General features: G+C 35.4%; 3 protein-coding genes across 3 annotated transcripts; 2 read left to right on the top strand and 1 right to left on the bottom strand.

Annotated features, from left to right (window-relative positions):
- The first annotated feature begins 486 nt into the window (after nucleotides 1-486).
- On the top strand, nucleotides 487-3289 carry LOC135125684 (uncharacterized). The gene is made up of 8 exons (XM_064051334.1): nucleotides 487-553; nucleotides 1527-1558; nucleotides 1883-2084; nucleotides 2137-2365; nucleotides 2600-2707; nucleotides 2755-2854; nucleotides 2905-2994; nucleotides 3041-3289. Exons 1-8 carry the CDS (start codon nucleotides 487-489, stop codon nucleotides 3287-3289), a joined length of 1077 nt encoding a protein of 358 aa, XP_063907404.1.
- Nucleotides 3290-13834: 10545 nt separating this feature from the next.
- On the bottom strand, nucleotides 13835-17421 carry LOC135125685 (uncharacterized protein K02A2.6-like). Its single transcript, XM_064051335.1, has 6 exons — nucleotides 17326-17421; nucleotides 16024-16199; nucleotides 15144-15513; nucleotides 14769-14990; nucleotides 14172-14708; nucleotides 13835-14077 (listed from the first exon to the last, which is right to left on the bottom strand). Exons 1-6 carry the CDS (start codon nucleotides 17419-17421, stop codon nucleotides 13835-13837), a joined length of 1644 nt encoding a protein of 547 aa, XP_063907405.1.
- A 3515-nt stretch (nucleotides 17422-20936) lies between these two features.
- On the top strand, nucleotides 20937-26635 carry LOC135125686 (uncharacterized). The gene is made up of 9 exons (XM_064051336.1): nucleotides 20937-21012; nucleotides 24155-24186; nucleotides 24562-24763; nucleotides 24816-24936; nucleotides 25279-25386; nucleotides 25435-25534; nucleotides 25585-25674; nucleotides 25721-25876; nucleotides 26627-26635. Exons 1-9 carry the CDS (start codon nucleotides 20937-20939, stop codon nucleotides 26633-26635), a joined length of 894 nt encoding a protein of 297 aa, XP_063907406.1.
- The last annotated feature ends 301 nt before the right edge of the window (nucleotides 26636-26936 follow it).

The following is a 26936-nucleotide window of genomic DNA, read 5'->3' on the forward strand; positions in this document are numbered from 1 at the left end:
AGTTATTATGCCCTCTCATTATGCCCTATTTTGCTAAACCGAATTAAACAAAAATAGAAAAATGTATTGTTTATTTTTAAGTCCTTCTTTATTTTTTGACAATTTATTTAATAACGGAGATACAAATTACAATTTACAAACTTGTTATTCATACCAAACTTTTCAAGTAATCTTAAACCTTTCGCAGGTTCCTCTATTGGAATTATTTCTGCCTCTGCTTCCATTCTGCTAGCACCGAATAAAGTATTATATCAAAATCTAGAATTGTGTTCACTCATTCTCCAACTACCTTTAATGCATAAAACATTCGTATTCAAATACTTACAATCAACAAAAAATAACTTAGTTTACCTTCTGAAGTAAATATCTGTTGTCCGAAGCATCTTTTAGAAATTGCATGACTTGTTCGCCAGTCAAAACTCGATTTTTTTGCCACATAACCTTTTGAGTTTTTTTCAGAAATATGTCAAACGATGATAATTAGAAATGTCTACGTTGTCGTTTACTCTTAAAGTTGTCTTGACCATCGAGTATTTTCACCATAAGGAACTGGGTGAATATTTTTCTGACTAAAAATGAAGAACACAGTCAAATACTTATTTTATAAACTCAATAACTCACCAATTCTTAGAAGTAAGCCATCATAACTGTCTCGCTGATAAGATTTGCAAAATGTTTAATCTTCCATTTAAGGAAAATTTTGTATTCTTTTTCATATATGGATCCTGATATTCCAGGTAACACATTTTCATTGTTTTTTTTGCGCTTTCTTCGCAATGTTTTCTGGAATTCCACAATTTTCCTCATTCATTTCCGCGGTCGAAAATATACGTGTGGACTCCGTAAATAGACGCCGTATTTGCAATGAATCTCCTTGACAACAAAATCAACGTCACGTACATTTTTTTTTACGAATTAATTATATGAATTAATGTTTTTTTTTAATTTTCTCGTGAAAAATAAAAGTTTGTATGCACCACGGGCACAACTTGATGTTTATAAATCTTGGGCAACTTACAAAATCGAGGGCCAGAGGTCCTCGATTTTGTAAACGTTGCCCTCGAATATAAACATCTTCTTTGTGCCCTTGGTACATAAATAACTATTTTATGTCCCTTATAAGTAATGAATATTGGAATATGTTCCTAGGGTGTTTTTTTGCTTTGTTTGCCACAAGATTTTGTAGAAATGGTATGATAAAATATTATTATTTTATCATCTCTCCATATACTTTTGCAGTAGCTGCTATATTATTAAAAATTCATTACTTTATTTATGAATGTTTCGAATATTGGACACTCTAAGTATTTAATGTACATTGTGCTGTTTAATTTAAAAATTCTTGTTTTATTTCTTTACATATGTTAAATTAAACAGTAATTTTCATAATAATAAGGCATGCTTTCAACCGATAATTTGGAATGTAAGTTTCTGAATGCAATACTATTGATGCGTTAATAATAGTGAGAGAAGCATTATTCTTTCAACATTACTGTGATCCTAATACAACATATCATTTCCCACAGATGAACGATGTGTCCTGGCACTGAGCAAAATAGTCAGTCTTTATTTAACCAGTCGTCGGAAAATTTTGACGTGCAGTAACTGTTCTAGTGGAGTTTGTTGTAGTCATAAATACTCAAAGAAAAAGTCAGAATAAATACAAGTTTTAAGGTAAGCCTATCCTTTTTATGGAGAAATGTACCATTTTGTACCACTCATCACACACTAGTAATATTTCTGTAAATGGTGTTTATTAAAAGTACAACACATGTAAAACATTCAATACATATTATTTGTATATGATCATCTTAACAATTACTTAATATTGTGACTATTGTGTATGAGTTGTCTTATCCATGTTTGTTAATTGTTGTTTCAGTTTAAACATATGGCAGCTGCAGCTACTGAAATTACCATATGTCGTTCGACAAGGAGAAATCTAAGATATATTTTACTATGGCCAAATATTAATGAGGAACTTGAACCCGGCAACTCTTACACCGGTAAAATTGTGACACACGTATTTATAACGGCAGCATTCCCCTTGTGTGTGTTGATCCATGTTATAACAACTAAGACAAGTATAAATGGATAAAGACTGTTATGTGGTTCTTACATCAAACATCATTTTAGGGAATCTAGACGTGCCAGTAGTAGATAACATTAGCGTATTAGCATCTCTAGCTGGTACATATTACATGAGCTTTATATACACGAAAAATCAATCAAAAGTAGCAAGACTTCTCAAGGAAATGTCAAGTTTTGAAAATTTTGGAAAACCTCCTAATTTTGACCAAAAGGAGCAAGTTTTGAATTTTTTCTCCACATTTTTCTTCGTTTATATTTCTGTTGGTATAGTACAGTATGATTTATTAAAATTCAAAGGAAAAGCAGAATGCGAGGAGAAAAATAAAAATGAAGATTTGAATGAGAATTGCGGTTTTATCACTCTGCTTTGGACACCTTTCAGCACACAAAATATTTTTGTTTATTATTCCTTTCATGTATATATTGTTTTCTGCGCTCAGTTACTAATGAAACCTAATATACTGATAACATACAATGAGTTCGAGATAACTCAACATTTGGTTTTAAGAATAAAACATTTGAATCAAATGATTTGCGAAGCTTTCGATAATACCCAATTCGAAATTTCACAAAGTAGATTAACTAATTGCATTTTTTATCACGTAGACATAATCAGGTACCGTGTTTAAACTATGATGTTCTATACTAAAATGCTTTTTTCAGGATGGCCAAAACACTCGATGAAATCTTTTCGAATGCAATGTTTACGCACACTTGCATTACCGCAATAATTTGCGCTTGCATTGAAAAACAATTTGTAGAAGTATAAATGTCACGATAAACTCGACAAGGTTCCACCATATTTTTTTCTAGGGTGATCGTTTATGTGCCATACTACATTTTTCTGGATGGATTCTTACTTTAACGTTTGCCTGTTGTTCTGGACAGATTCTAATAAACGCTGTAAGCTACAAAAGGTAAAGGATTTTGTTTATTATATTGTTTCTAGTGTGAATCAATTTCTGAATCCATCTGGTCTTCAAAATGGTACGAAGCGGATGTTAGATTGCAGAAAGATATTTTGTTTATGTTAAGAAGAAGTCAAACCATTTTCTTTCTTACCGCCGGACCTTTCAGTTCTCTTTCATTTCCACTACTTGTTTCGGTAAAGTTGGACAACGAGATTTACAGAAGAATGATTAATATTTTTCAGGCTGTTAAAATGTCCTACTCTCTGCTCTGCTTATTGACTTCATGAGTTGATGAAAATTTTATTTCTCTACCTTTATGCCTTGGAAAGAATAGTTTAAGACTCAGATAATCCTTGTAGCAGTGGATACTCGTTATATTTACATTAGTTGTAATGCACAGTTTTAGACTGGGAGAATTACCTGTAATCTGACCAAGAACCTAATAAAATTTAAAAATAAATTAATAATGCTTTTTTTTAGTGATAAAAGTCGATTATTTGGGACATTCTATAGATAAAACAATTGCCAAAAGTAGTCTTTTGCATAAAAAAGAATAAGTCAAAATTCGCCAACGACTCCGTTGACTAAATAAAGTGTGCAGTAATTGCTCTTGTATCAAAATGTTTCAAGAGAATATGAAATCTTTAATTTCTAAAATATAGGAAATAAATTTCACAATTTTGAAATCGCGGCAAAGTTGTAGTTAGTACACTGCAACTATAGATTTTTGAAAAATAAAATAACAAACATTTTAAGGAATCTAGACGTGCCGGTAGCAGGTTTATGGTGACCGATTTTTGATTCTGAGAGATGTTTGCTCCTTACCACAACGATTTTACATTATTTATTAAAACAAAATTAAGAGCAACTTAGATGCTATTAATCAAACCACTTTTTGAACATGGATTAGATGTGGCCTTGTTCTTTTAATGTACGATTCACTACGAACTTTGAAACTCCAACTTCAGCTGCAAGTCGGCGAGTGCTGATGTCGGGCTCTTCTTCGTCGCGTTCCAAAATTTGGTCTTCAGTATTTTTTCTGTCCTATCACGACCACTATCGTGAGTTTGAGGTTGAAGGAGATGCTGTACCATTGATGCAAATGTTCACGCACACCAATTACCATATCGACACATTCTGAATTTGAAAAACTGACCATAAACCTGACTTTCCCGACCGCTCGATGATGATTGGCCCTTTTCGTGTTTTCGCACGTTTCTTATCAATCACTTTTTTGGTTCTTAATTCAAGTCGTTTTGCTTGTATAACAATTTATATTTACTTTCTAATATTTTTTCTACTCAGTATCTTGAAAAAGTAAATTTTCCGTGCCTTAATTTAATTTTGAATTAATTAAGTTTGGCATCACTTGATTAAACATGAAAAATAAATACTGTGTGCAAAAATTTATCTCCGAAATACGTCTGGTTAGGTAAAAAAATACTTTTGACGTAATCCCATAAGAAATAATCGCAAGGTCTGAAGATCTTGTAGGCCAAGAGATTGGACTTCCTCTTTCAGTCCAACGTTGTCCAAAACTTTGATCTAAACGATTCCACACAGGTAATGTGAAATGTGGAGGAGCACCATCTTGCATATAAATAATTTCTGGTAAGTAGTTCAAAGGTAAATCATCAATTAAATCGTTTAAATCGTTTTGAAGAAATTCTAAATAAATATAGCCCTAACGAATGTGGATTGTCAATTGCCCAATAATGCATATTCTGTCGATTTACCATGTTATTACCGTAAAATTACTAACCTCTAAATTTGAAATCTTTTTTTACCTAATTTTTTAATTCGTTTCGACTACAAGCCAGGTTGGCCGAGTGGTATACGATGCAAGACTCAAGTTCTGGTTCGAACACGAACGCAGGTTCAAATCCTGCACCTGGCACTCTATTTGACTTTTTTTCTTCAAACGTGACATTCTATTCAGAATCCTTTCAAAATCTATGTTGTAACACCTAAACCGAATTACCAAGATTCAAAATCTCTAAAGCGCCATCAAATAACAAAAACAACCGAGATTCGAACGCCGGTGGTCCGAAATCAGCAACGTAAAGTTGGTGGGCAATGTAGGTTCCAGGACCGACGTCAAGTGGAAGTTGACGTCAAACCTGCTTATATACTACTCATGTGTCAAGTCATTTTTTATTTAACTCAAAAAATATAGATGTAAAAAAAGTATACTGTGTAATACGTGCAAACGTAATTTTACATGCTCGTGTTGATAACTTCAACACTTGCATTTAAGACCCAACTTTCGACACTTGCTATACAATATACTATTCCTACTAAATTTGTAATTATTGCACTAAACTCTTCATCGAAAGCAAAATATACACCCAAAAGCAGCAAATATCAGTTTTAAGGGGGTCGTAGTAAAATTACCGTAGCCACAATTCTTAAGAAGAAGAATACTCTTTTTCGTAGAAGAATTCTTAGATAATAAAATTTGTACTGATATTTTTTACCAAGAAATAGTTTAAACTTATTTTGTTTTATTTTTGTTGCCCGCTTATCAGTGTTTATATTTTAGTTTTATTGAGATTCTCAGCAAAAAACTTTTATTCATATTTATATAACGACCCCTAAATGTAAATATAAGAGCTCATATTTTTAGTTTTAATACGTATGAGCCAAGCGGATTCCAATATAAACAACAGAATGTAAAATTGGGTAGATTTCTACAACAAAATAATACAGGTTTTCTATAAATGTTTATAGGGTCGCAGTAGGCATGTGACGCCTCTCAAATTTAACTGTACGGAGATCCGTACTAAGTGCCTAAGGACGCGTGACAAAGATCACACATGAACCACATACATTTATACAACTGGTTGCCTAAAGGCTTCATCAAATTTATTGACGTTAAACATAACAGTAAGTTTTGAAAATGTTGATTATTCTGTTCAAAGCATATGTTCACTCTCTTTTTAATATAAAAAATGTTCTGTAACATCCTTTCGTCAATACTTTGGACCCTTTCTTCAATTGTTCAATTCTGCTCAAGTCGTCTAAAATCATCAACAATCTCAGACAAAGTCTTCCACGAGATTTCTCTTTGTTGATACTGCCACTTCGAACAAATCTGATTACATCTCTAATGTGGGCCTTTAACGAAGTTTTTTGAATTCTTAAATCACGTTATTTGGTCAGATATTCTTGCTTACAAGCGGTTACAGAATACACTTACTCTTCGTTTACGAAGTCCCATTCCGATAAAAAGACATAACGATGAAAGTGTCTTGTTCAACAGAATAAACCATTTTCAGAGTCTTCGCTTCCTAGCACAAAAACAAAATTTTCATACGCAACCACCAAGAGTTCTGAAAATTAATGTTTTGTTGTTTTGAGCTTGGATCAACGAGAATTACTGTAATTCGCACTTGAAAAATATTAAAACAGTAGAACCTTTAGAATCATTTATAAAAGCCCTATATTAAAATCTATGTAAAAGTTCAAGTGTCATTGTAGTTTGATTTTTTTTTAGTGCTTAGTTACATTTTGAGCTATGTAGGGGTAGTACAAGCAGTTTATTGATATATAGGTTTGTACGGGTCAAATAAGCGATTGATGAACGTTAGAGTATTGAACTGCTCTACTTCATGCAATCTGCAGCTTCGCAGGCCAGTCGTCTCGTCACGGGTGGAGAGAAATTGCACCTGTCTGTGTGATCCACTCGTTGTAGAAGGAATTGCGTCACTCGCGACAATGACCATAAGTGCAATTCCTAAGTCCTCTTAACCTGCTTAACATAAGTTTTAGGTGGTTTCTTGTGGAGCGATATTTATCAAATTTATATGCTCAGGTGAGGAGTAGCTTAATTTATTTTTGACTGCTTGGGGTAATCGGTCATTTTTGAATTAGGGTTGATCACATGTAAGAATATTTAACAAGGCTCATTGTGTTGATATCTCCAATTCTCGTTTTTGTATGGTGAGTCTCCATAGTTTTTGTTTAACTGAGGGATAAGATAGAGTTGTGTATCTGTTTCTAAAAGAAAAGGGTGTGATATCAGCACCTCAAGTACATATACAACTCACAAATAGCACGAATTCATCATGACAGTTTTTTGTGAGTCATGCAAGGGCGCAATAACACCCACAGTACCTGGAATAAAATGTAATATATGCACTTTGTATTATCATATTAAATGTGTGGGTATTACTAAAAATCAATTTGATGTATGTAAGGCTATGACGGGCTTTACATGGAAATGTGAAAAATGCAATATAAACTCTAACTCTAAGGGAGAGTCGTGCAATTGTTGCATTTTACTCCCTGGGTTCTTAGACACTCTAAAAAAACTTACTGAAACAGTTGAGACATTAAAACAGCAAATTACATTATTGAGTTCTAATAATTCAAAGACTCCGGATAACTCTTATGATTTTGAAGTTGTAGTTCAAGAAGTATCTGAACGAGAAAAGCGGAAAAATAATATTATATTTTATGGTATTTCCGAACAAGATTCCTCCCTAGATAGTAAAAATCGTAGAGAAAAGGACTCTGAATTTCTATCTGATTTTCTACAATTTGTTAACGCCAATCCAAACGACTATACGACTCCAGAATCACAGATTCTTCTTCCATCTCGTCTTGGCAAATTTGAAGCAAATCCTAATAAGTCGTGTCCTATTAAAATAACACTCAATGACAATCAACAAGTACGTAACCTACTGAGTCTGATAAAAAAAAATCGTCCAAGTAGTGAAGGTAACCCTCGCTTTAAATCTATTTGAGTTTCGTTGGATCGCACAAGTCGACAACGTCACTATTATAATGAATTAAAGGACCAAATTAAACAAAGTCTGGACAACGGAGAAGAAAATCTTTTTATAAAATATGTTCGTGGTATACCTACCATTCAAAAATCTTTAAACTAACCTCGCCCAAATGCCATAAACGTAATTTAAATATTTATTATCAAAACGTTAGGGGACTTCGAACAAAAACACTTAATTTCTTTAACAATCTTTCTATTTCTGCTGACAATTATGACATAATTGGATTGACCGAAACCTGGATGACTGAGGATTTTGCTAATTCGGAACTTTTTCCTACTTCTTTCCATGTGTTGAGATGTGATCGTAATTTATCAATTATCGGTGGTACTAGAGGTGGTGGTGCACTATTAGCATTCAGTAATGCGTTATCCAATGAAAAGTTAGATCTACATTGTATCACTGAGTGTGTTCCAACAATTGATATTGTTGGTGCCAAAATTTCATATTCGCCTAATACTAAATTAATAATACTTGTTGCTTACATACCTCCAGCCACTGAATTTGCTTCATATGAACTCTTTTTTGAATTACTGTCACATCTTCCATTTATATATGATAACCATGTTATACTGTTAGGAGATTTTAATGTTCCTGAATATAATACTGACCATCAAAATGACAAACGCGCCATGTTAATTAAAAACTATGAACAACTTTTTAATTTCACACAATATAATTATGTAACTAATTCCATCGGTCGGGTTCTAGATCTTGTCTTATCTAATATTGATAACTGCTCAGTCACTAAGGAATTTCCGCTTATAAAAGAAGACAATTATCATCCATCATTGTCCGTACAATTAACTATTCAAGCAGATAAATATAACAACTTCCAAAGTAATGCAATTCATAAAAAATACAACTTCAAAAAAGCCAACTTTCCTCGATTATACGAGCTTTTGATACAAACTGATTGGACCTTTTTAAACAAATTCTGTGAGATAAGCCTTCTATGATGCCTTATATAAAATATTAGATCAAACTGTTCCTGTATTTAAATATAATAAATCTTCATTCAAATATCCTCCTTGGTTTAGCGTTGACTTGATTAAAAATATACGTAAAAAAGACAGGCTACATAAAAGGTTTAAGAAAACCGGTGATCATACTGACTATATTAATTTTAGCGCCTTAAGAGCTAGTATCAAGTATCAGTCTAAACTTCTTTATAAAAATTTTATTCGTTCAACTGAAGAAAAAGTTACTAATGACCCTAAATTAATTTGGACATACATTAACTCTCGTAAAAATCGGTCAAGAATACCTAATATTATAACAGATCAACAGAATTTACAACAAGAAGGATCTGATGCAGTTGTTAATGCTTTCTCAACGTACTTTGGTAGTGTATATATAAATTCGACATCCCAGGACAATGGAAACTTTAATAATGGTTCTACTTTCTTGGAATACGTAAATATAAAATCTATATCTGAAGAAGACATAACAGAACAGAGGCAATCTTAAAGCTAAATAACAAATTAACATCCGGTGTAGACCAAATTCCAAGTTTTATAGTCAAAGACTGTCGTTCAGTGTTTGTCAGACCACTTCATATGTTATTCAATCTTTCTCTAAAAACAGGTACCTTTCCCAACATTTAGAAGCAGGCTCGTATATGTCCAGTTTTTAAAAAAGGTGATCCGACCATGGTTGTTAACTATAGACCGATTTCCATCTTATCCAATTTATCAAAAGTCTTCGAATCTATAATACATAAGTACATCTATAATGCTATTAAATTGAATATCTCTATTTCACAGCATGGGTTTATGGAAAGACGATCAACGATCACCAATTTTGTTACTTTTTGTCAATACCTTTCTGAAAATATGGATACACAAATACAAACTGATGCAATTTTTACAGATTTCAGTACGGCATTTGACTCCATTGATCATTACATTTTGTTACAAAAGCTGGAAAAATTTGGAATGAGTACTTCGTTATTAGAGTGATTCAAATCATATTTATGGAATCGCTATCAGTTTGTTGAATTTCAGGGTGTACGTTCCAAATATGTTGTTCCAACTTCTGGCGTGCCACAAAGCTCAAATTTGGGTCCGTTATTATTTCTCACATTTATTGATGATTTACCTGGGCTTCTTAACTGCAGCAAACTACTATTTGCTGATGATCTTAAACTATATTATAAAATTAATACCATTTCTGATTGTCATTTATTGCAAAACGACATTTACACTCTGGTCGAGTGATGTAAGCACAATCGATTAGAATTAAATATTGATAAATGCTTCATTATTACGTTTACCAAGTCAAAAAGTCCGATTATGTTTTTCTATACTATAAATAATAACATTCTAATTCGTAAAACATCAATTAAAAATTTGGGAGTACTGTTTGATTCAGAGTTACGTTTCTCCGGACACATAACATCAATAGTGGCCACTGCTTTCAAAACCCTAGGTTTCCTGTTTCGTAACTGCAAAGATTTCACAAATATCCAGTGTTTAATTGCACTTTATAATGGTTTAATCAGATCCAAATTGGAGTATGGTTGTTTAGTTTGGTCACCTATTCATAAAGTATATATACAGCAGATTGAAAACATTCAGCAAAAATTTTTAAAATATCTAGCGTTCAAAGAAGATGGATTCTAACCTCACAGAGGCCTTAGTCAAAATATTCTCGTAGACAGATTTCACGTTACTTTTCTCGAAAATAGACGTAATAACATTTCTATTAAATTCTTACATAATTTACTGAATAATAAAATTGATTGTATAAACCTATTGTCTCAAATTGACTTTCACGTTCCAAGATTAGGTACAAGAAGTTCTATTTTTTTTTATGTAATCACTCCACGCACGAATATTTTAGTTCGATCTCCAATACATCTGATGTGTAACAACTTTAATAGATTCTGCTCAACTTGTGATATCTTCGAAGACAACATTAAGAAGTTGATCCGTACTGCTGCAGCAAATGACATTGTAACTTAAAGAAATTTATTTTAATTTTGATTCAATTTTTTTTTCTTTATGTTTTCATTCTCATTTTTTGTTATATTACTTATAACCAATACATGTAACGTTAATTTTATATTTCCTGTGTTTGTGCTTTGCCTGTTGGGAATAAAGAAGTATTATTATTATTATTATTAAAACCTTCTCGTGTCTCGATTGCGCAACCTAGATGGAGAACGAGATAGGATTGTGTCATCCCAGCTAAACGCAACATCTCAAAGTATAGCAACTAGAGCAGCCCTTTTATAGCGGTCGTTTCTTCTACCTTGGCTGTCACCTTCTACATGCTAGAGGTGACAGCCAACGAGAGCCTCCCTTCATTCCGCAGCGCCCTTGAAAGGGCTAACGGAATAGCCTTGTACTAAACGTATTTACGTTATAATTGCCAAATTAAAATGGGTTTGCAGCCATAAAACTACCTTCCTCAGTTAATATTTTCATTTTCGATAAAATTGTAATAAATGTGTATCGAGTTTTCATTAAAATTATGGTTAGCCTGGCAGAAGTTATGACAAATATTTCCTCATTTTATTGATTTAAGATTTTCAACAGATCCCTAAAGAGGCTTGATTTTTATAAAAAATTTAAACTGTTAAAAAGTTTTGATAAGAGTTTTTAAGTGATTAAAGGGAATTCAAAAGAAATAGAAGGATAAAGAATATCTAAAGAAATCAGAGGGAATCCAAGGATATCTTAGGAGATCGGAAGATAATCTTATTGTTCTATGTTGCATGTGGAATAAGTTGTTGAACATCTGTTGTGACTATTTGGGTAGTACATTTCTCAATACTAAAGCACATTCCTACGTCTCTAGAAAATTGTTCTATTAGACATAAGTAAATTGGTGAACTTATGTTTCGTACTTGTAAGTGACATAATCTTATTTCTGTTAAAATCATAATTGCAGTTGTTGAAGATGCCAGAGAGACGATTTATTGCCAAGCGGATGTTAAAGTATTCTCTTCCAAAATTATATTAAATATTTGTAAAAGAGCAGATTTTTGGACTCATGTTTTACAATTTAAAAATTTTGGATAAGCAGGAATTGAATCAAAAACTTGTGCAAGCAGTTTGTTCTGCAGTAACGAATTACTTCTCTTCCATAAGTGATATCACATCCTTTTTAGTCGATATATTGAGAAGAGACTAATAGTAGAGTACTTGAGGGTCATTTAACAGCGGTACTTTTAAATATTTTATTTTTTCAGGGGCGAATACAACGTCTGGTCATCAAGATAGTTAAAAACAGATGAAACAGACTCTGTTCGCCGTTTGCGAAAGGTTAACAATGTTATGGTTGTCTAAACGAAAACAAAACTAATTCAAGATGAAATTTAAATCCCCTTGCAAAAGCTACACATAATGGATTTGCCTAAAGTATTTAATATCTATCCATGAACTCATTAATTGAGGCTACAGCATGAATTTGTACAATTTTAGAATTTGAGATTTTTTTAATAATGTAGTACTTGGAATACCTCATAACTCAATCTCAAAAGCCTTAACATGATTTTAATTCAACGTTAACTAAACCAGATATTCGGCATTTACCTTAATACAGATATAACCCTTAACATAGCTATAAACTGACATATACGATATATATTGTTCGATTAACTCACACACCTTCATTGATGTTTGATGTAGGTATTCATGTATCAAGCGATTTCTACAATGACGGCAGTTTCTGGACCTCTAAAAAGTGTGTGTCTTCAACGGTTGTACTCCCGCGCCTGAAGTTATCACCCCAAAGGAAAAAAGGACATGAGTCGTCTAGTGTAGAAAAACATATTTTCATGGATTTCTTTCGCAATTTCCCATTCCAAAAAGTAGACTTGATTCACATGATGAACTACAATATTCTCTCAATTTCTAAAAATCACTCGACATATTCACATTTAGTTGATTCCTAAACGAAGAATTACTGACAGAATGACTTTATAGAAAACCTAATTGAAGTTTACATATGCAGTTATTGCCTTTTGTTCTTTCACCCTCGGAGACTATGAAAACCAAATTATTCATCATTCCTCGTAAGGACCATCCGGATTGAAACACCTTTCAAACAAAAACCGCACTGAAATGGGTTGATCCGTTTGGGAGCTACAATACCACAGACTCGCAGACATAAACTGATAAATTATAATCTTGAAATGGCTGAAATGATTATCATCAAACATAGGTAAAAACCATCCAGATTAAACCAGTTTTCAACAAAAAAAAAAAACGTACTGAAATCGGTTCATCCATTTGAGGGCTACGGTTCACAGACAAATATACCCAGAGAAAAAATGACATACACGTGAAATTTTTCGCTGAAAAGGAGAAAGTATTTTGTTAAATATTAATATTTTGAAAGAATATGAAACGAATGACTTACAGTTTGATATAATGAAATATAGAATTGAACATATTTAACAAAAGTTTGTTTCAATTTATTGTAAAATTTACTGTAATACGAGTGACTGCATTGTCATTTTGATCGTCATAATGGTACGACTAAACTTAAATATTTCTACAAAATGTAGGTTTTGCTTAAAATTCCAGTTTCAACAGTAAAAAGTGATTACGCTAATGGTCGAACTCTTTAAGGTAGTAAAAGTAGTCGCAATTTTCAGATCATAAATTTTCACTTGCTTCGCTGTTATCTTCTTATCTATAAAAGCCACTACATATGCTTTTCCATATCTTCAAGAAGGAGGGATGTTGGAACAAAAATTACATTCCTTTATAGAAAGGAGTCTGTTTGCAAATTTGATCCAAGCAGCAAATTTAAATCTTCATTGTACAGCAAAACACGCAAAGTAAAAACACTAAAGTCACACTGGTCTTGTTACTGCGCCCCTACAGCGACATTTAAATATATTGTTACGATTGACGGGCGTATAATAAATCGGGCGTTGGTAAAACTCAAAGATTTATTTCTTCAGCTCGAATTACAACACTATCTATTGCAACGAATATGTACAGAAATTATTCCGGCGCTCTTGACTGTCTTCACTGGCTGAATAATTCATTACCTACGGTCGCCTCTATTTAAACTGATATTCTCTTATCGAGATCTTTCACGAACATCCATCGCGACTTCGCTTCGAGACTCCCCTGGACGCTGCTTCGAGACGGCTCCAGATCTGTCTTTATGCGCCCGCCTCTCGGCCGTCGACACCGTCAGCAGTGATGATTCACCCATCAGCGCCGTGCGTACGTCCAGAAAGCTCTCAACGGCCATAGGCGTCGTACTGGGGCGTCGTAACGGTAATCCGATCGTCCCGATCGGAAGCGTCTTCGTTGTTTCCTTCGTACCGTTTTAGTCGATCAAGATGAACGATCTTCATCTTCGTCTTCGGTCCACGTTGGATCCGATAAACAACGTCATTTATTCTAGTGACGATAGTGTATGGATCTTCCCAGTCAGGAGCCAGTTTTGGGCAACGTCCCTTCTTCCGTCGGGGGTTATACAGCCACACTAAGTCACCTTCTTGGAATCCGCCACAGTTGGCCTTCACATCGTAACCTGTCTTCATTCGGTCACTGGCAATCTTGATCCGACCCCTCACTAGTTCATGTACGTTGATCAACTTCTCTTTCTGTTCGTCCACGTAGTCACGTACTTCCATTGGTTCTTCGGATGGCAATCCAAAGACTAGGTCACAGGGCAGCCGCAATTCCTTCCCAAATAGAACGTGAGCAGGTGTTTGACCCGTGGTGTCGTGAATAGCTGCGCGGTAGGCCAACAGGAATAGTGGAAGGTGCTGGTCCCAATCCCTTTGGTCCTCTTCTACCACTTTCGAAAGGTGTTGCTCCATAGTCCGATTGAACCTTTCCACCATGCCGTCGGACTCTGGGTGTAGTGGCGTTGTCCTTCTCTTGCATATTCCCAGTAGCTGCATCACTCTTTGGAAGACGTTGGATTTGAAATTGCGTCCCTGGTCGGAGTGAAGTTCCAAGGGGACGCCAAATCTACTGATCCAATTGTCAACCAGTACTTTCGCGACCGTGACGGCTTCCTGATTTGGAATGGCATAGGGATCTAGCCACTTGCTGAAGTAATCGCTAGCCACCAGGATAAACTTGTTGCCGTCGTTTGTTACAGGGAACGAACCGGCCACATCGATGGCGATTCTTTCGAAAGGTGCCCCAACATTATATTTCTTCATTTTTCCCCTCGCCCCGGTATGAGGACCTTGGCTGGCCGCACACATCGTACACTTGCGACACCAACTTTCAACGTCGTCACGATAGCCTACCCAATAAAACCTCTCCCGGATTTTCGACAAAGTCTTGTTCACTCCGAAGTGGGCTCCAGATGTTCCGGCATGAACTTTCTCTAAGACCTTGGAAACCTTTACCTTGGGGAGTACCAGCATCGTCTTAGAGGTACGCCCATCAGGACTCTCCCACTTCCGCTTCAAGAGCCCATTTTCCATGACCAAGGAATTCCATTGGGCCCATAACACCTTCAAACTGGGAGATTGGTCGGACAATTCGGCCCAGCCGGGTCGTTCGACTCCTTCCTCCTTCCACTTTAGTATTGGCCCGATTATGTCGTCTGCTTCTTGTTCACGCTTTAGCCGAGCCGTTGTCCATTCTTCATCTTGCTCAAAAATCGTTCGACGAACGGGCAGATTCCCTACTTCCGCGTCGATCCTGTCGCAGTGCTTGCATTCTCCGCACGGGCGTCTTGACAAAGCGTCAGCGTTGTTGTGAAATCGTCCCGCTCGGTGTTTGATCCTAAAGTGGTACTGCTGTAGTCTTTCCAGCCAACGCGCTACTTGGCCCTCGGGATTCTTTCTCCGCAGTAGCCACGAGAGGGCAGCGTGGTCGGTCCTGATCAGAAACTCCTGTCCGTATAGATACTTGTGGAAGTGGTTGACGGCTTTGACAATGGCTAGCAGTTCCTTCCTTGTGGCACAGTAATTTCTCTCTGGTTTGGAATGTAATTTACTAAAATATTCGATAACCCTTTCCTCCCCATCTTGTATCTGCGACAATACGGCCCCAACTCCCGAGTTACTCGCATCGGTATCGAGGACGAACCTTCCTTTGTCCCTGGGGTAAGCCAAAATGGGGCTGGTGCACAAAGCCGTCTTCAGTCTCTTAAAGGCCATCTCACATGTACTGCTCCACTTGAAAGTCGCCTTCTGCTCCGTCAGTTGGTGTAACGGTGCTGCGATGTCGGCATACCCTTCTACAAATCGTCGGTAATATGTGCAGAGTCCCAAGAAGCTTCGTAGTTCATGCTTGTCTCTTGGTATGGGCCAATCCTGGATAGCAACAACTTTCGTCGGGTTGGTTTCTATTCCTTTCTCCGACACGATATGGTCCAGGAACTCGACTCGTTTCTGGAAGAGTGAGCATTTCTTGGGATTTAGTTTCAAACGAGCGTTTTCCATTCGTTCTAGCACCTCCTCGGGATTCTTCAGATGGTCGTCAAACGTTTTGCCCATAATCATGACGTCGTCGAGGTATACCAGACAGGTCTTCCATGTCAATCCTTTCAGCACCATCTCCATCAGCCGCTCGAATGTTGCTGGCGCATTACATAATCCGAAGGGCATAACGGTGAAGTGATAAGAGGCCACTTCCGGTGGAGAACGCAGTCTTTTCTTTGTCGTCCGGGTGCAAGCCTACTTGCCAGTAGCCACTCTTCAAGTCTAAGGTCGAAAACCACGCCGAGCCGGATAAGGTCGTCAAGGTATCGTCTATTCGAGGAAGGGGGTAACTGTCTTTCTTCGTGACGTCGTTCAGTTTCCTGTAATCGACGCAAAATCGGGTAGTCCCGTCCTTCTTGGTAACCAAGACTACTGGAGATGACCACGCGCTGTTGGATTCTTCAATTACCCCATCTCTCAACATGTTGTCCACGAGTCTTGTAGCTTCTTCTTGTTTGGCTAGGGGTAGTCTTCGAGGAGCCTGACGGATCGGTTGCGTGTCACCAGTGTTTATTCGGTGTTCTACGATGTTGGTGTTCTCGAATGGTTCCTCCTCTGAGGCGAAGACATTACGGTGCCTACGAATGAGTCCTTTGGCCAGTTTTCTCTCACGAGCAGACAGCTGGTCCAGTTGACCTCCAAGCCTTTGGTATCCCCTTCCTTAGACTCATTCTCAACGTCTTCTTCTTCGCAGTTCAATACTCGGGCGACTGGGTCACACATTCCGATAATCTCCCCTTTTCTAATATTGACTGCATTGGGAAACACGTTTGCCACACGTAAGGGTATGTCACGATCGGTTTTGACTAGGGTGCTCGCGATCAGGAGCTTGTGGGTCGAGTCACGTGCCGGCTGCACCATCCCCAAACTGTATCCGGGGTTCGTCTCTACTCTGGCGGGGACGATGACTTCTGCATTACCATCTACCTTCGTTGTCTGACAGACCACTAGTCTGACCGTTGCTGCTTCCACATTCGGACGTCCCAGCACAAATTCTTCGGCTCCGAAACGCAGAATTTTCTGTTCTGGATCGATCATTAAACCATACCGGCTGATTAGGTCCATACCCAGAATGAAATCGTCTACAATTTTCGCCACCAGAACTTCATGCCTTATTCGGATTCGACCGAGCTCTACATTCACCACCGCTGTACCCAGAAGCGATGTTGTTTCTCCCGTGACCGTCTTCACATTCGTGGTGGTACATACTGATTTAATCTGGCAATTTTATAACCTGGATCTGCGTGCAAGAGACACTTCGGCTCCTGTGTCGATGATGATCTTCGATTTCCGTCCATTGATTTTTCCGCTGATTGTCGGGATGTCGACGCTCCCCGCGATACTTCTAACCATTATAGTCGTTGGGGCTTTTCTTTTAGCAGCCAGTACGCGCCCCGAGGTACTGACTGCCTTTAGTTTTCCTGCTCCTGATGTAGAGGAGGTTGCGGCTGCGATCTCCTCATCGGCGCTGGCGATCTAACACGGCAATCCCTCCTAATATGCCCTTGACGCCCACACCTGTAACATTCTAGGCGCCCTCCATATTGTCTCGAACTGCCCCTCTTGATTTCGGCAATTATTTCGCGGGCGAATTTCTCAAAGTTCTCGCTCATTTTGTCGAGACTCTCTTGAATAGGGTTTACTTCGCCCTCAACCCCGATGCCTCGTATCTTAACGTTGGAACGAGGTGAGCTGTTGTATGTGGCGTCCACTTCTAACGCTCGAATCAGCGCCTCGGATGGTTTCTTGAACCCGGAGATTTGCAGGACTTTTCTTACCTCACTATCTCTTACGCCGTTTACGAAGGTTTCTGCTGCCAAACTGTCTTGGAAGTCTTGCGGAGCTTCAGGATAGGCGAGGTGTACCAAACGTTTAACATCAGCCGCAAACTCCTGAAGAGATTCACTACTCTTCTGAATCCTAGATTTAAGCTGCGCTACGAAAACTTGCCGGAGGTGTTTATCTCCAAATCTGAGTTCGAGGGAGGTCGTCAAGGCGGTATAGTCCTTCTGGTTCTCTTCTGATAATGTCTGTAGAATCTCCAGGGCCGCACCTCGTAGTGCTACTACCAAAGCGGTCGCTTTCTGTTGGTCATTCCAGCTATTCGACAAGGCCGCAGCTTCAAATTGCTTCTTATAAGTAGTCCACGACGTCTGCCTATCGAAAATAGGGGGTTGAACTCTCACCGGACTGAATTCTGCAGGAGTCGTAAGTGTAGGTCGTGGTGTTTGCAACCTTTCTTCGAGCTCCTTGATCTTGTTTTCCATTTCATTTCTCACCTCGTCCACTTCATTTCGCACGACTTGGAGGATTTCACTTCGGCTGTTCAAAAGTGTAGTTTGCATAGCTTTTAGATTTTCTTCCATTATTCTTTGATTTTCTTCCATTATTCTTCGATCTTCTTTCCTATTTTCTTCCAGTATTCTTTGATTTTCGCTCAACATTTTCATCATTTTGGTCAGTTGTTCCTCCATGTTGGCTGTTTGCGCTCTTGTGGTAGTCGGCATAAAATTTTCTTATAGAAACTTCTAGAGTCTTGACGGACGTCGCGCGAGAGAATTTTCTCGAAAGTTCACTTTGTTCCGGTCTCCCCTAGTAGTATCAACACAAATTCGAATCCCGATTTATTTCACAATTAATCCCACTCCTGACACCAATGTTACGATTGATGGGCGTATAATAAATCGGACGTTGGTAAAACTCAAAGATTTGCTTTAGCGTTTGCTTGCTTTTCTAGACAGATTCTAATAAATGCTGTAAGCTACAAGAGATAAAGTTTTTTATTTTATTATACTGTTTGTAGAGTGAATCAGTCTTTGAATCCATTTGGTTTTCAAAATGGTACGAGGCAGATCTTGGATTGCAGAAGGAGATTTTATTTATGTTAACAAAAAGCCAGAAAATTTTTTATCTTACGGCTGGACCATTCAGTACTCTTTCATTTCCATTACTGGTTTCGGTAAGTATACAATACGTTTTATTAGAATATGATTAATATGTTTCAGATTGTCAAATTTTCTTACTCACTGTTTTGTTTATTGACTTCATGAAATAGAAAATTTGATGTGCTTACGTGTGCAAGAAACAGCCACAGACAACTTCTAGCAAATTATACTGTTCAAAGCTTACTCAATACACAATTATTTTCAATAACCGGTATACGAGTACATCGTTTATTTCATGGAGGAACGTCCTGCACAAATTTTAGATTTGAAAGATATCTAAATTTTCTGTAATTTGGAAAAGTGTTATAATATGACAACGGTGACAACGAACATCTTAAAATTTGAAAATAATTAGAGAAGACCTTCTTTCCCTGTTTCATAAAACGACATGCCTGATGTTGAAATTTCTGTAAATGTAAATAAATTATTATAATTATAAACTGTGGTTTCAATGTAGGAATTAACACCTAAATAGAAAATACACTAAGTCACTTGCTATATGTAGAATTGTAGATAATACAAGAATATTTGCAAGCACGAAAAATCAGTTGACAAATCTTGCATATCTAACATAACAGTTTTCTGGTAGCATTGAGCAATGTAAAGCCCAAGCAATCAGAACAGGTGTCTAACTGGTACCCAGTGGTGGGGATATATACTTTTAAAAGTATCTAGATACAGATATAGATATATGGAAGATAAAAGTATCTAGATACAGATTGTTTTCGATTTTTTCTAAATGTATCTAGATACAGATACAAGATACATTTTGAAGATTTGGCGAATAAAATAACTGAAAACATGTTTATGTATTTTTTTATGTATTGTTTAATGATTTTTTTTAAATTAACAACATTTCGAACGTATTGTTACCTAAATTATTTCTTCTTGGTGGCAGAATTTGGTTTCCGCTACTAAACACCCGTTCCAGAGGTCCAGAAGAAGGGATTGTGATATTACATTAAAAAAATAAACATTTTTTTCACTAGCAGCCAGGACGCATGCAAATGTCGACTCATTTAGTGGTAGCAAATTCAACTTTTGCGACCACCGTTTCAAAAAGAAAATTTGAGGTTATGTACGCAATGTTTGATGTGATTATTTCTTAAAAAAAGAACAAATGTGTGCTACAAACATTACTTGAGTATACGCATGGTAGTTGGTAGACGGTAGAAGATAAAATGATTAACTCAGCGACAAGTATAAATGATTTTCTTTGTGTTGAAGATTTAGATTAAGTTTGATTAGAAATCAAAACAAAATCATGTTGCGTCAAAAAACTGAACGTTTATTTTTTCAATTTATTGTCTTATGGTTTCTACTAGTGAAAAAAATAGTATATTAACCACGGTTGCAAAGCCACTTCTAGACCTCGCGCTTCAGAGCCCTCGACGCTGCGCGTCTCGGGTTCTAATTTGCGCTCGGTCTTGAATCCTTGGCTCTGCAACCTTGGCTAATAATATACTATTACTGTAGCATGGTTATTCAAGACTGAAAAATCTTTTCTTTTTTCCTGCAAATAGGCCATCGCTTCGCTCTTTGATGTATCGCAAATTGTGCAATATTTATTACGTACGCTTAAACATTTTTTTTTGTTTTTATTCCCATACTACATATCCAAATTTTGTTTGAGTATATCTAATAATTATCTCCAACATTAAAATTAATATTTCAAAAGAATACGGGAAAGGATTATTCTGTGCTGAAGGTCTGTTGTCGGAAACTTGTCATAAATTATTATTATTCTTCAATATCGGCTTACGATGTTTTTATGACCATGTCCGGTAATCGTCTATCCCGATGCGGCAGGTATATACATTTTAGGAAGAACTGCTTGTTCCGTTTAATGCAAAGTAAGTACAATTTCTTAGAAAGGTATTTAAATCCCTTATAGAATCAAAGGCTGCCTGGCAGGCCGGAATCACCAGAGTGCAGCTTTAAATGTTCAGATTTTTGTTGAAACTCACATTATTTTAATCTCGTTTAACGATTTCTAAAAATATATCACGATAAATTATTCTACCGAGGGTTGTAAAAATATCAATTTTATTGCCCAAGATTTACACTTAAACATAATCGGCAGATTCTAGGGCAAAACGGACCTACCAAGCCCGCCTCGCGTTAGGTCCAACAATGAAAAAGTGAAGAAATGACACATTGTGGCAACAGGAAAAGATACTACATTTGTCTGAAAAATAAAGGTATAAATTTATAAAACATTAACAAATATGCGATTTATGCGAGAGAAATGTATGTATTGAACATTCGATTAGTCGATTACAGAACTAATTTGTGCTAATTGAAAAAATTAATCATTATGTAACAGTTAATTATTATTTTCTAAAAATAATAACATACCTTAAACAAATATTTTTACTATTAAAATTACTCTTATTTAATAACACAAATACAACCAGGGGGCCTACCGGACCCGGGTTGCTCAGGTACAGAGATAAAATGCATTGCCCCGACAAGCCTAAACCCAGTGAATAGTGAATTGTGGTTTATGGTTTTTAATATACCATCTTACCATGACTTAGATTTATTACCCCTCAGGATTATATTTAAAGATGTATAAGTACTGAAGACTACAATGTAGGAAATGATGGTATTTAAAACATGAAAATTTCCGTGACAGAACACTATTAGTGGACCTCTTACCTCTATTTTTGTTTATGTGACCAAAATAACCAACGTGAAATATCAAAAATTACTACTAGTATAAGTCAACTAATAACTATTGAAAAAAAAAAGTCAAATAAAAAAATGTATCTGTATCTGCGCCATTAATTTTGTATCTAGATACAGATATTTTGTGCTTAAATTCGATTGTATCTAGATACAGATACTAGACACCAAAACTGAAGCAAAGCATATGGAACAATATCTGAAAAGATTAAAATTAATTTTAACTGCAAAGATATTCTTTTTACTGTCACATAGATAACAAATGATTGTATTTTTGGAGTTTTAACTCCTTTCTTGTCGTAATATTGAACACGTAGTCGACGCGCGCCGGAACAGGAATGTCGAGTTTGAACTACGAGCTTGGTGTCGGTGTCGGTGACGGTGTCTGTGTCGAGGTCAGAACATTGGCATGTAAAACCACGCTATATAGAAAAAGAGAGAGAAACAAAGTCCCCAACAACCTAATCCTCATTATTAATCATCATTTTGTCAAAAAATACAAATGAACATATTTTTGGTTTTTATTATTTTTTTAAACGAAAATTAATAACTTCGCCCCGTATACGTGTTTAATTTATATAAATTGACAACGCCGAGTTAAAACTCCATCCGTGCGTCCCTGGGTCAATGCACTCTTTTTTTTTCGGAAAACATAGCCTAAAACACTGTCAAAACAAAAACGGTTGGTGACGTGCGATTATTCGAGACAAATCATCTCGCTTCTTATACTAATTAACCACAAAAAAATTATCTCACAAAAACCCAGTTTCTAGAACCGTTTTTTTGGCATAACGTTTACTGTACAATACAGCGTGTTATTGAAAGGTACGTCCAAAATAAAATCAGCAATTGGTATCTTGATGACGTTTTAATATTTTCAAAAAATTTTACGGAACACTTGCAAAAACTTGAATTGGTTTTACAACATCTTCATTAAGCTAATCTTTAACTTAGAACTAGTAAATGTGTATTTTTGTCAGAAGAAATTAAAATTTTAGGTCACATTGTTGTACAAATTATATTAGACCAGATTCTGACAAGTTAAACTCTAAAAAAATCTTTTCACAGCCTAAAACGCATAAGCAAGTACAAAGTTTTTAGGTCTGTAATATATAGGTACTACAGTAAATTTATTAAAAATTTTGCAAAAATTTCACAACCTTTATATAAACTAACTTCGCCAAAATTAAAATTTTCTGGGACTATGAACAATTGAGTGCTTTTGAGTTCTTGAAATGCAAGCTAACTGAACCACCAGTCCTTGCCCATTTCAATCCTAAGATTGGTTCCAAAAGTCGACGTCACCATAAACGAATTGGCGGTCGTCTCGTCTTACGAATCGTCCCCCTAAGATAATAAAAAGAAAAATTATGTGAATCTTAGAATTCAGAGTATATAATTTAATGTCGGAGCCACTTTTTGTCAATTGTTCAAAAGGTAACATGACAACATACTGTTTTCTAAATGTTTTCAAATTTTATCCGTAGAATAATTTCTTTATTACAGTTTTTGCAATAGTGTGGCATTTTTTTAAATAATAGATAATAGGAGTAATAAATTAGTATTATAATATGATTAATTTATTTAAATGTACAAAACATCAACAAAATTAAACATTCAGATAGTATTTTCTATCTGTCAACTTTTTTTTAATCAGCCCACTCTTCTTTTTTTTTAATCAAAACTAAGTTCGGTTACGGTATTTAATACTTAGAATACCTTAAAAACTCTCAGCATGAACATGAAAATTTAACTGAACTATATATGAATTATTTACCTTATTATTGAGATGAAAACTAACAATTTTAAACTGACATAAACAAGTACATGTTTACAATGGTTATTAGACTATTATATTATTTTTATGTCCCTTATAAGTAATGAATATTGCAATATGTTCCTAGAGCATTTTTTTTTTTGCTTTATTTGTCACAAAATTTTGTAGAAAGGCTATGATAAAATACATATCAAATAATTATTTTATCACACACATCATCTCTCCATACACTTTTGCAGTAGCTATATTATTAAAAATTCATTACTTTATTTATAAATGTTTGGAATATTGGACACTCTAAGTATTGTGCTGTTTAATTTAAAAATTCTTGTTTTGTGTATTATTTGCTTACAGGTATATTACATATGTTAAATTAAACAGTAATTTCCATAATAATAACGCATGCTTTCAACTGATAATTTGGAATGTAAGTTTCTGAATGCAATACTATTGATGAGTTAATAATAGTGAGACAGACATTATTCCTACAATATTACTGTGATGCTAATAAAACATATCATTTCCCACAGATGGAGGATGTGGCGCGGCACTGAGCAAAATAGTCAGTCTTTATTTAACCAGTCGCCGGAAAATTTTGACGTGCAGTAACTGTTCTGGTGAAGTTCTTTGTTGTAGTCGTAACTACTAAAAGAAAAAGTCAGGGCAAATACAAGTCTTAAGGTAAGCTTATCCTTTTTTATGGAGAAATGTACCATTTTGTACCACTCATCACGCACTAATAATATTTTTGTAAATGATGTTTATTAAAATTACAACACATGTAAAACATTCAATACATATTATTTATATTATATGATCATCTTAAACTTACTTAATATTGTGACCCTTGTCTATGATGTGGTCCTAATTCAATTTTAAGCTTCGAATTGTCAAGCAACTTAAGTATCTTATCTATATTTGTTAATTGTTGTTTCAGTTTAAACATATGGCAGCTGCAGCTACTGAAATTACCATATGTCGTTCGACAAGGAGAAATCTAAGATACATTTTACTATGGCCAAATATTAATGAGGAACTTGAACCCAGCAACTCTTACACTGGTAAAATTGTGACATACGTATTGATAACAGCAGCATTCCCCTTGTGTGTGTTGATCCATGTTATAACAACTAAGACAAGTATAAATGGATAAAGATTGTTATATGGTTTTTATATCAAAAAACATTTTAGGGAATATAGATGTGCCAGTAGTAGATAACATTAGCGCATTAGCTTCTCTAACTGGTACATATTATATGAGTTTTATATACACGAAAAATCAATCAAAAGTAGCAAGACTTCTCAAGGAAATGTCAAATTTTGAAAATTTTGGAAAGCCTCCCAATTTTGACCAAAAGGAGCAAGTTTTGAATTTTTTCTCCACTTTTTTTTTCCTTTATCTATCTGTTGGTATAGTACAGTATGATTTATTAAAATTCAAAGGAAAAGCAGAATGCGAAGAGAGAAATAAAAATCAAGATTTGACTGAAAATTGCGGTTTTATCACTCCGCTTTGGACACCTTTCAGCACACAAAATGTTTTTGTTTATTATTCCTTTCATGTGTATATTGTTTTCTGCGCACAGTTACTAATGAAACCTAATATGCTAATAACATACAATGAGTTCGAGATAACTCAACATTTGGTTTTAAGAATCAAACATTTGAATCAAATGATTTGCGAAGCTATCGATAATACCCAATTCGAAATTTCACAAAGTAGATTAACTAATTGCATTTTGTACCACGTAGACATAATCAGGTTCAGCGTTTAAACTACGATGTTCTGTACTACAATGCTTTTTTTTAGGATGGCCAAAGCACTCGATGAATGCTTTTCGAATGCAATGTTTACGCACACCTGCATTACCGCAATAATTTGCGCTTGCATTGAGAAACAATTTGTAGAAGTATAAATGTCACGATAAACTCGACAAGGTTCCACCATATTTTTTTCTAGGGTGATCGTTTATGTGCCATACTACATTTTTCTGGATGGATTCTTACTTTAACGTTTGCTTGTTGTTCTGGACAGATTCTAATAAACGCTGTAAGCTGTATAAGGTAAAGAATTTTGTTTATTATATTGTTTCTAGAGTGAATCAATTTCTGAATCCATCTGGTCTTCAAAATGGTACGAGGTGGATGTTAGATTGCAGAAAGATATTTTGTTTATGTTAAGAAGAAGTCAAACTATTTTCTTTCTTACCGCCGGACCTTTCAGTTCTCTCTCATTTCCACTACTTGTTTCGGTAAAGTTAGACAACGAGATTTACAGAAGAATGATTAATATTTTTCAGGCTGTTAAAATGTCCTACTCTCTGCTTTGCTTATTGACTTATTGACATGAGTTGATGAAAATTTTATTTCTATACCTTTATGCATTGGAAAGAATAGTTGAAGATTCAGATAATCCTTCTGACAGTGGATACTCTTTATACTTACATTAGTTGTAATACACAGTTTTAGACTGGGAGAATCACCTGTAATCTGACCAAGAACCTAATAAAATTTAAAAATAATATTTTTCCCTTCTAACTCTCTCCAATACAGAGTCTAAGATTTTGTGTACATGTCTTTTTTTAATGATAAAAGTCGATTATTTAGGACATTCAATAGCCAAAACAATTGCCAAAAGTAGTCTTTTGGATAAAAAAGAATAAGTCAAAATTTGCCAACGACTCCATTGACTAAATAAAGTGTGCAGTAATTGCTCTTGTATCAAAATGTTACAAGAGAATATGAGATCTTTAATTTATAAAATATAGGAAATAAATTTCACAATTTTGAAATCGTGACAAAGTTGTAGTTAGTACACTGCAATTATATATATTTTTAAAAAATGAAATAACAAGTTTTTTTCATTCAATTAAATATTTTTCACTAATAGATGTGGAATGCCAAAAACTTTTAAAAATTATATAAGAATCAGGCATCAATTTCTTCAGAAATCGATATAGGTTTTTCACAACTAACAACTCCGCGATCATAAAACTTTTCAGGGAGTCTAGACGAGCCGGTAGTAGCTTAATGGTGATCGACTTTTGATTCTGACGGATGTTTGGTCCTTGCCACAGTAATTTTGCATTATTTATTTGAACAAAATTAAGAGCAACTTAGATGCTATTAATTAAACCACGAACTGTGAAATTCCAAGTTGAGCTGCAAGTCGACGCGTGCTGATGTCGGACTCTTCTTCGTCGCGTTCCAAAATTTGTTCTTCAGCTTGTAGTATTCTTTCTGTCCTGTCACGGCCACGATCGTAAGTTTGAGTTTGAAGGTACCATGATCTCGGAGATGCTGTACCACTGA

Source organism: Zophobas morio, unplaced genomic scaffold (genome assembly GCF_036711695.1).
Source record: "Zophobas morio isolate AGI-343-1 ecotype UQ-CSIRO unplaced genomic scaffold, CSIRO_AGI_Zmor_V1 ptg000009l, whole genome shotgun sequence".
Lineage (NCBI taxonomy): Eukaryota > Metazoa > Arthropoda > Insecta > Coleoptera > Tenebrionidae > Zophobas > Zophobas morio.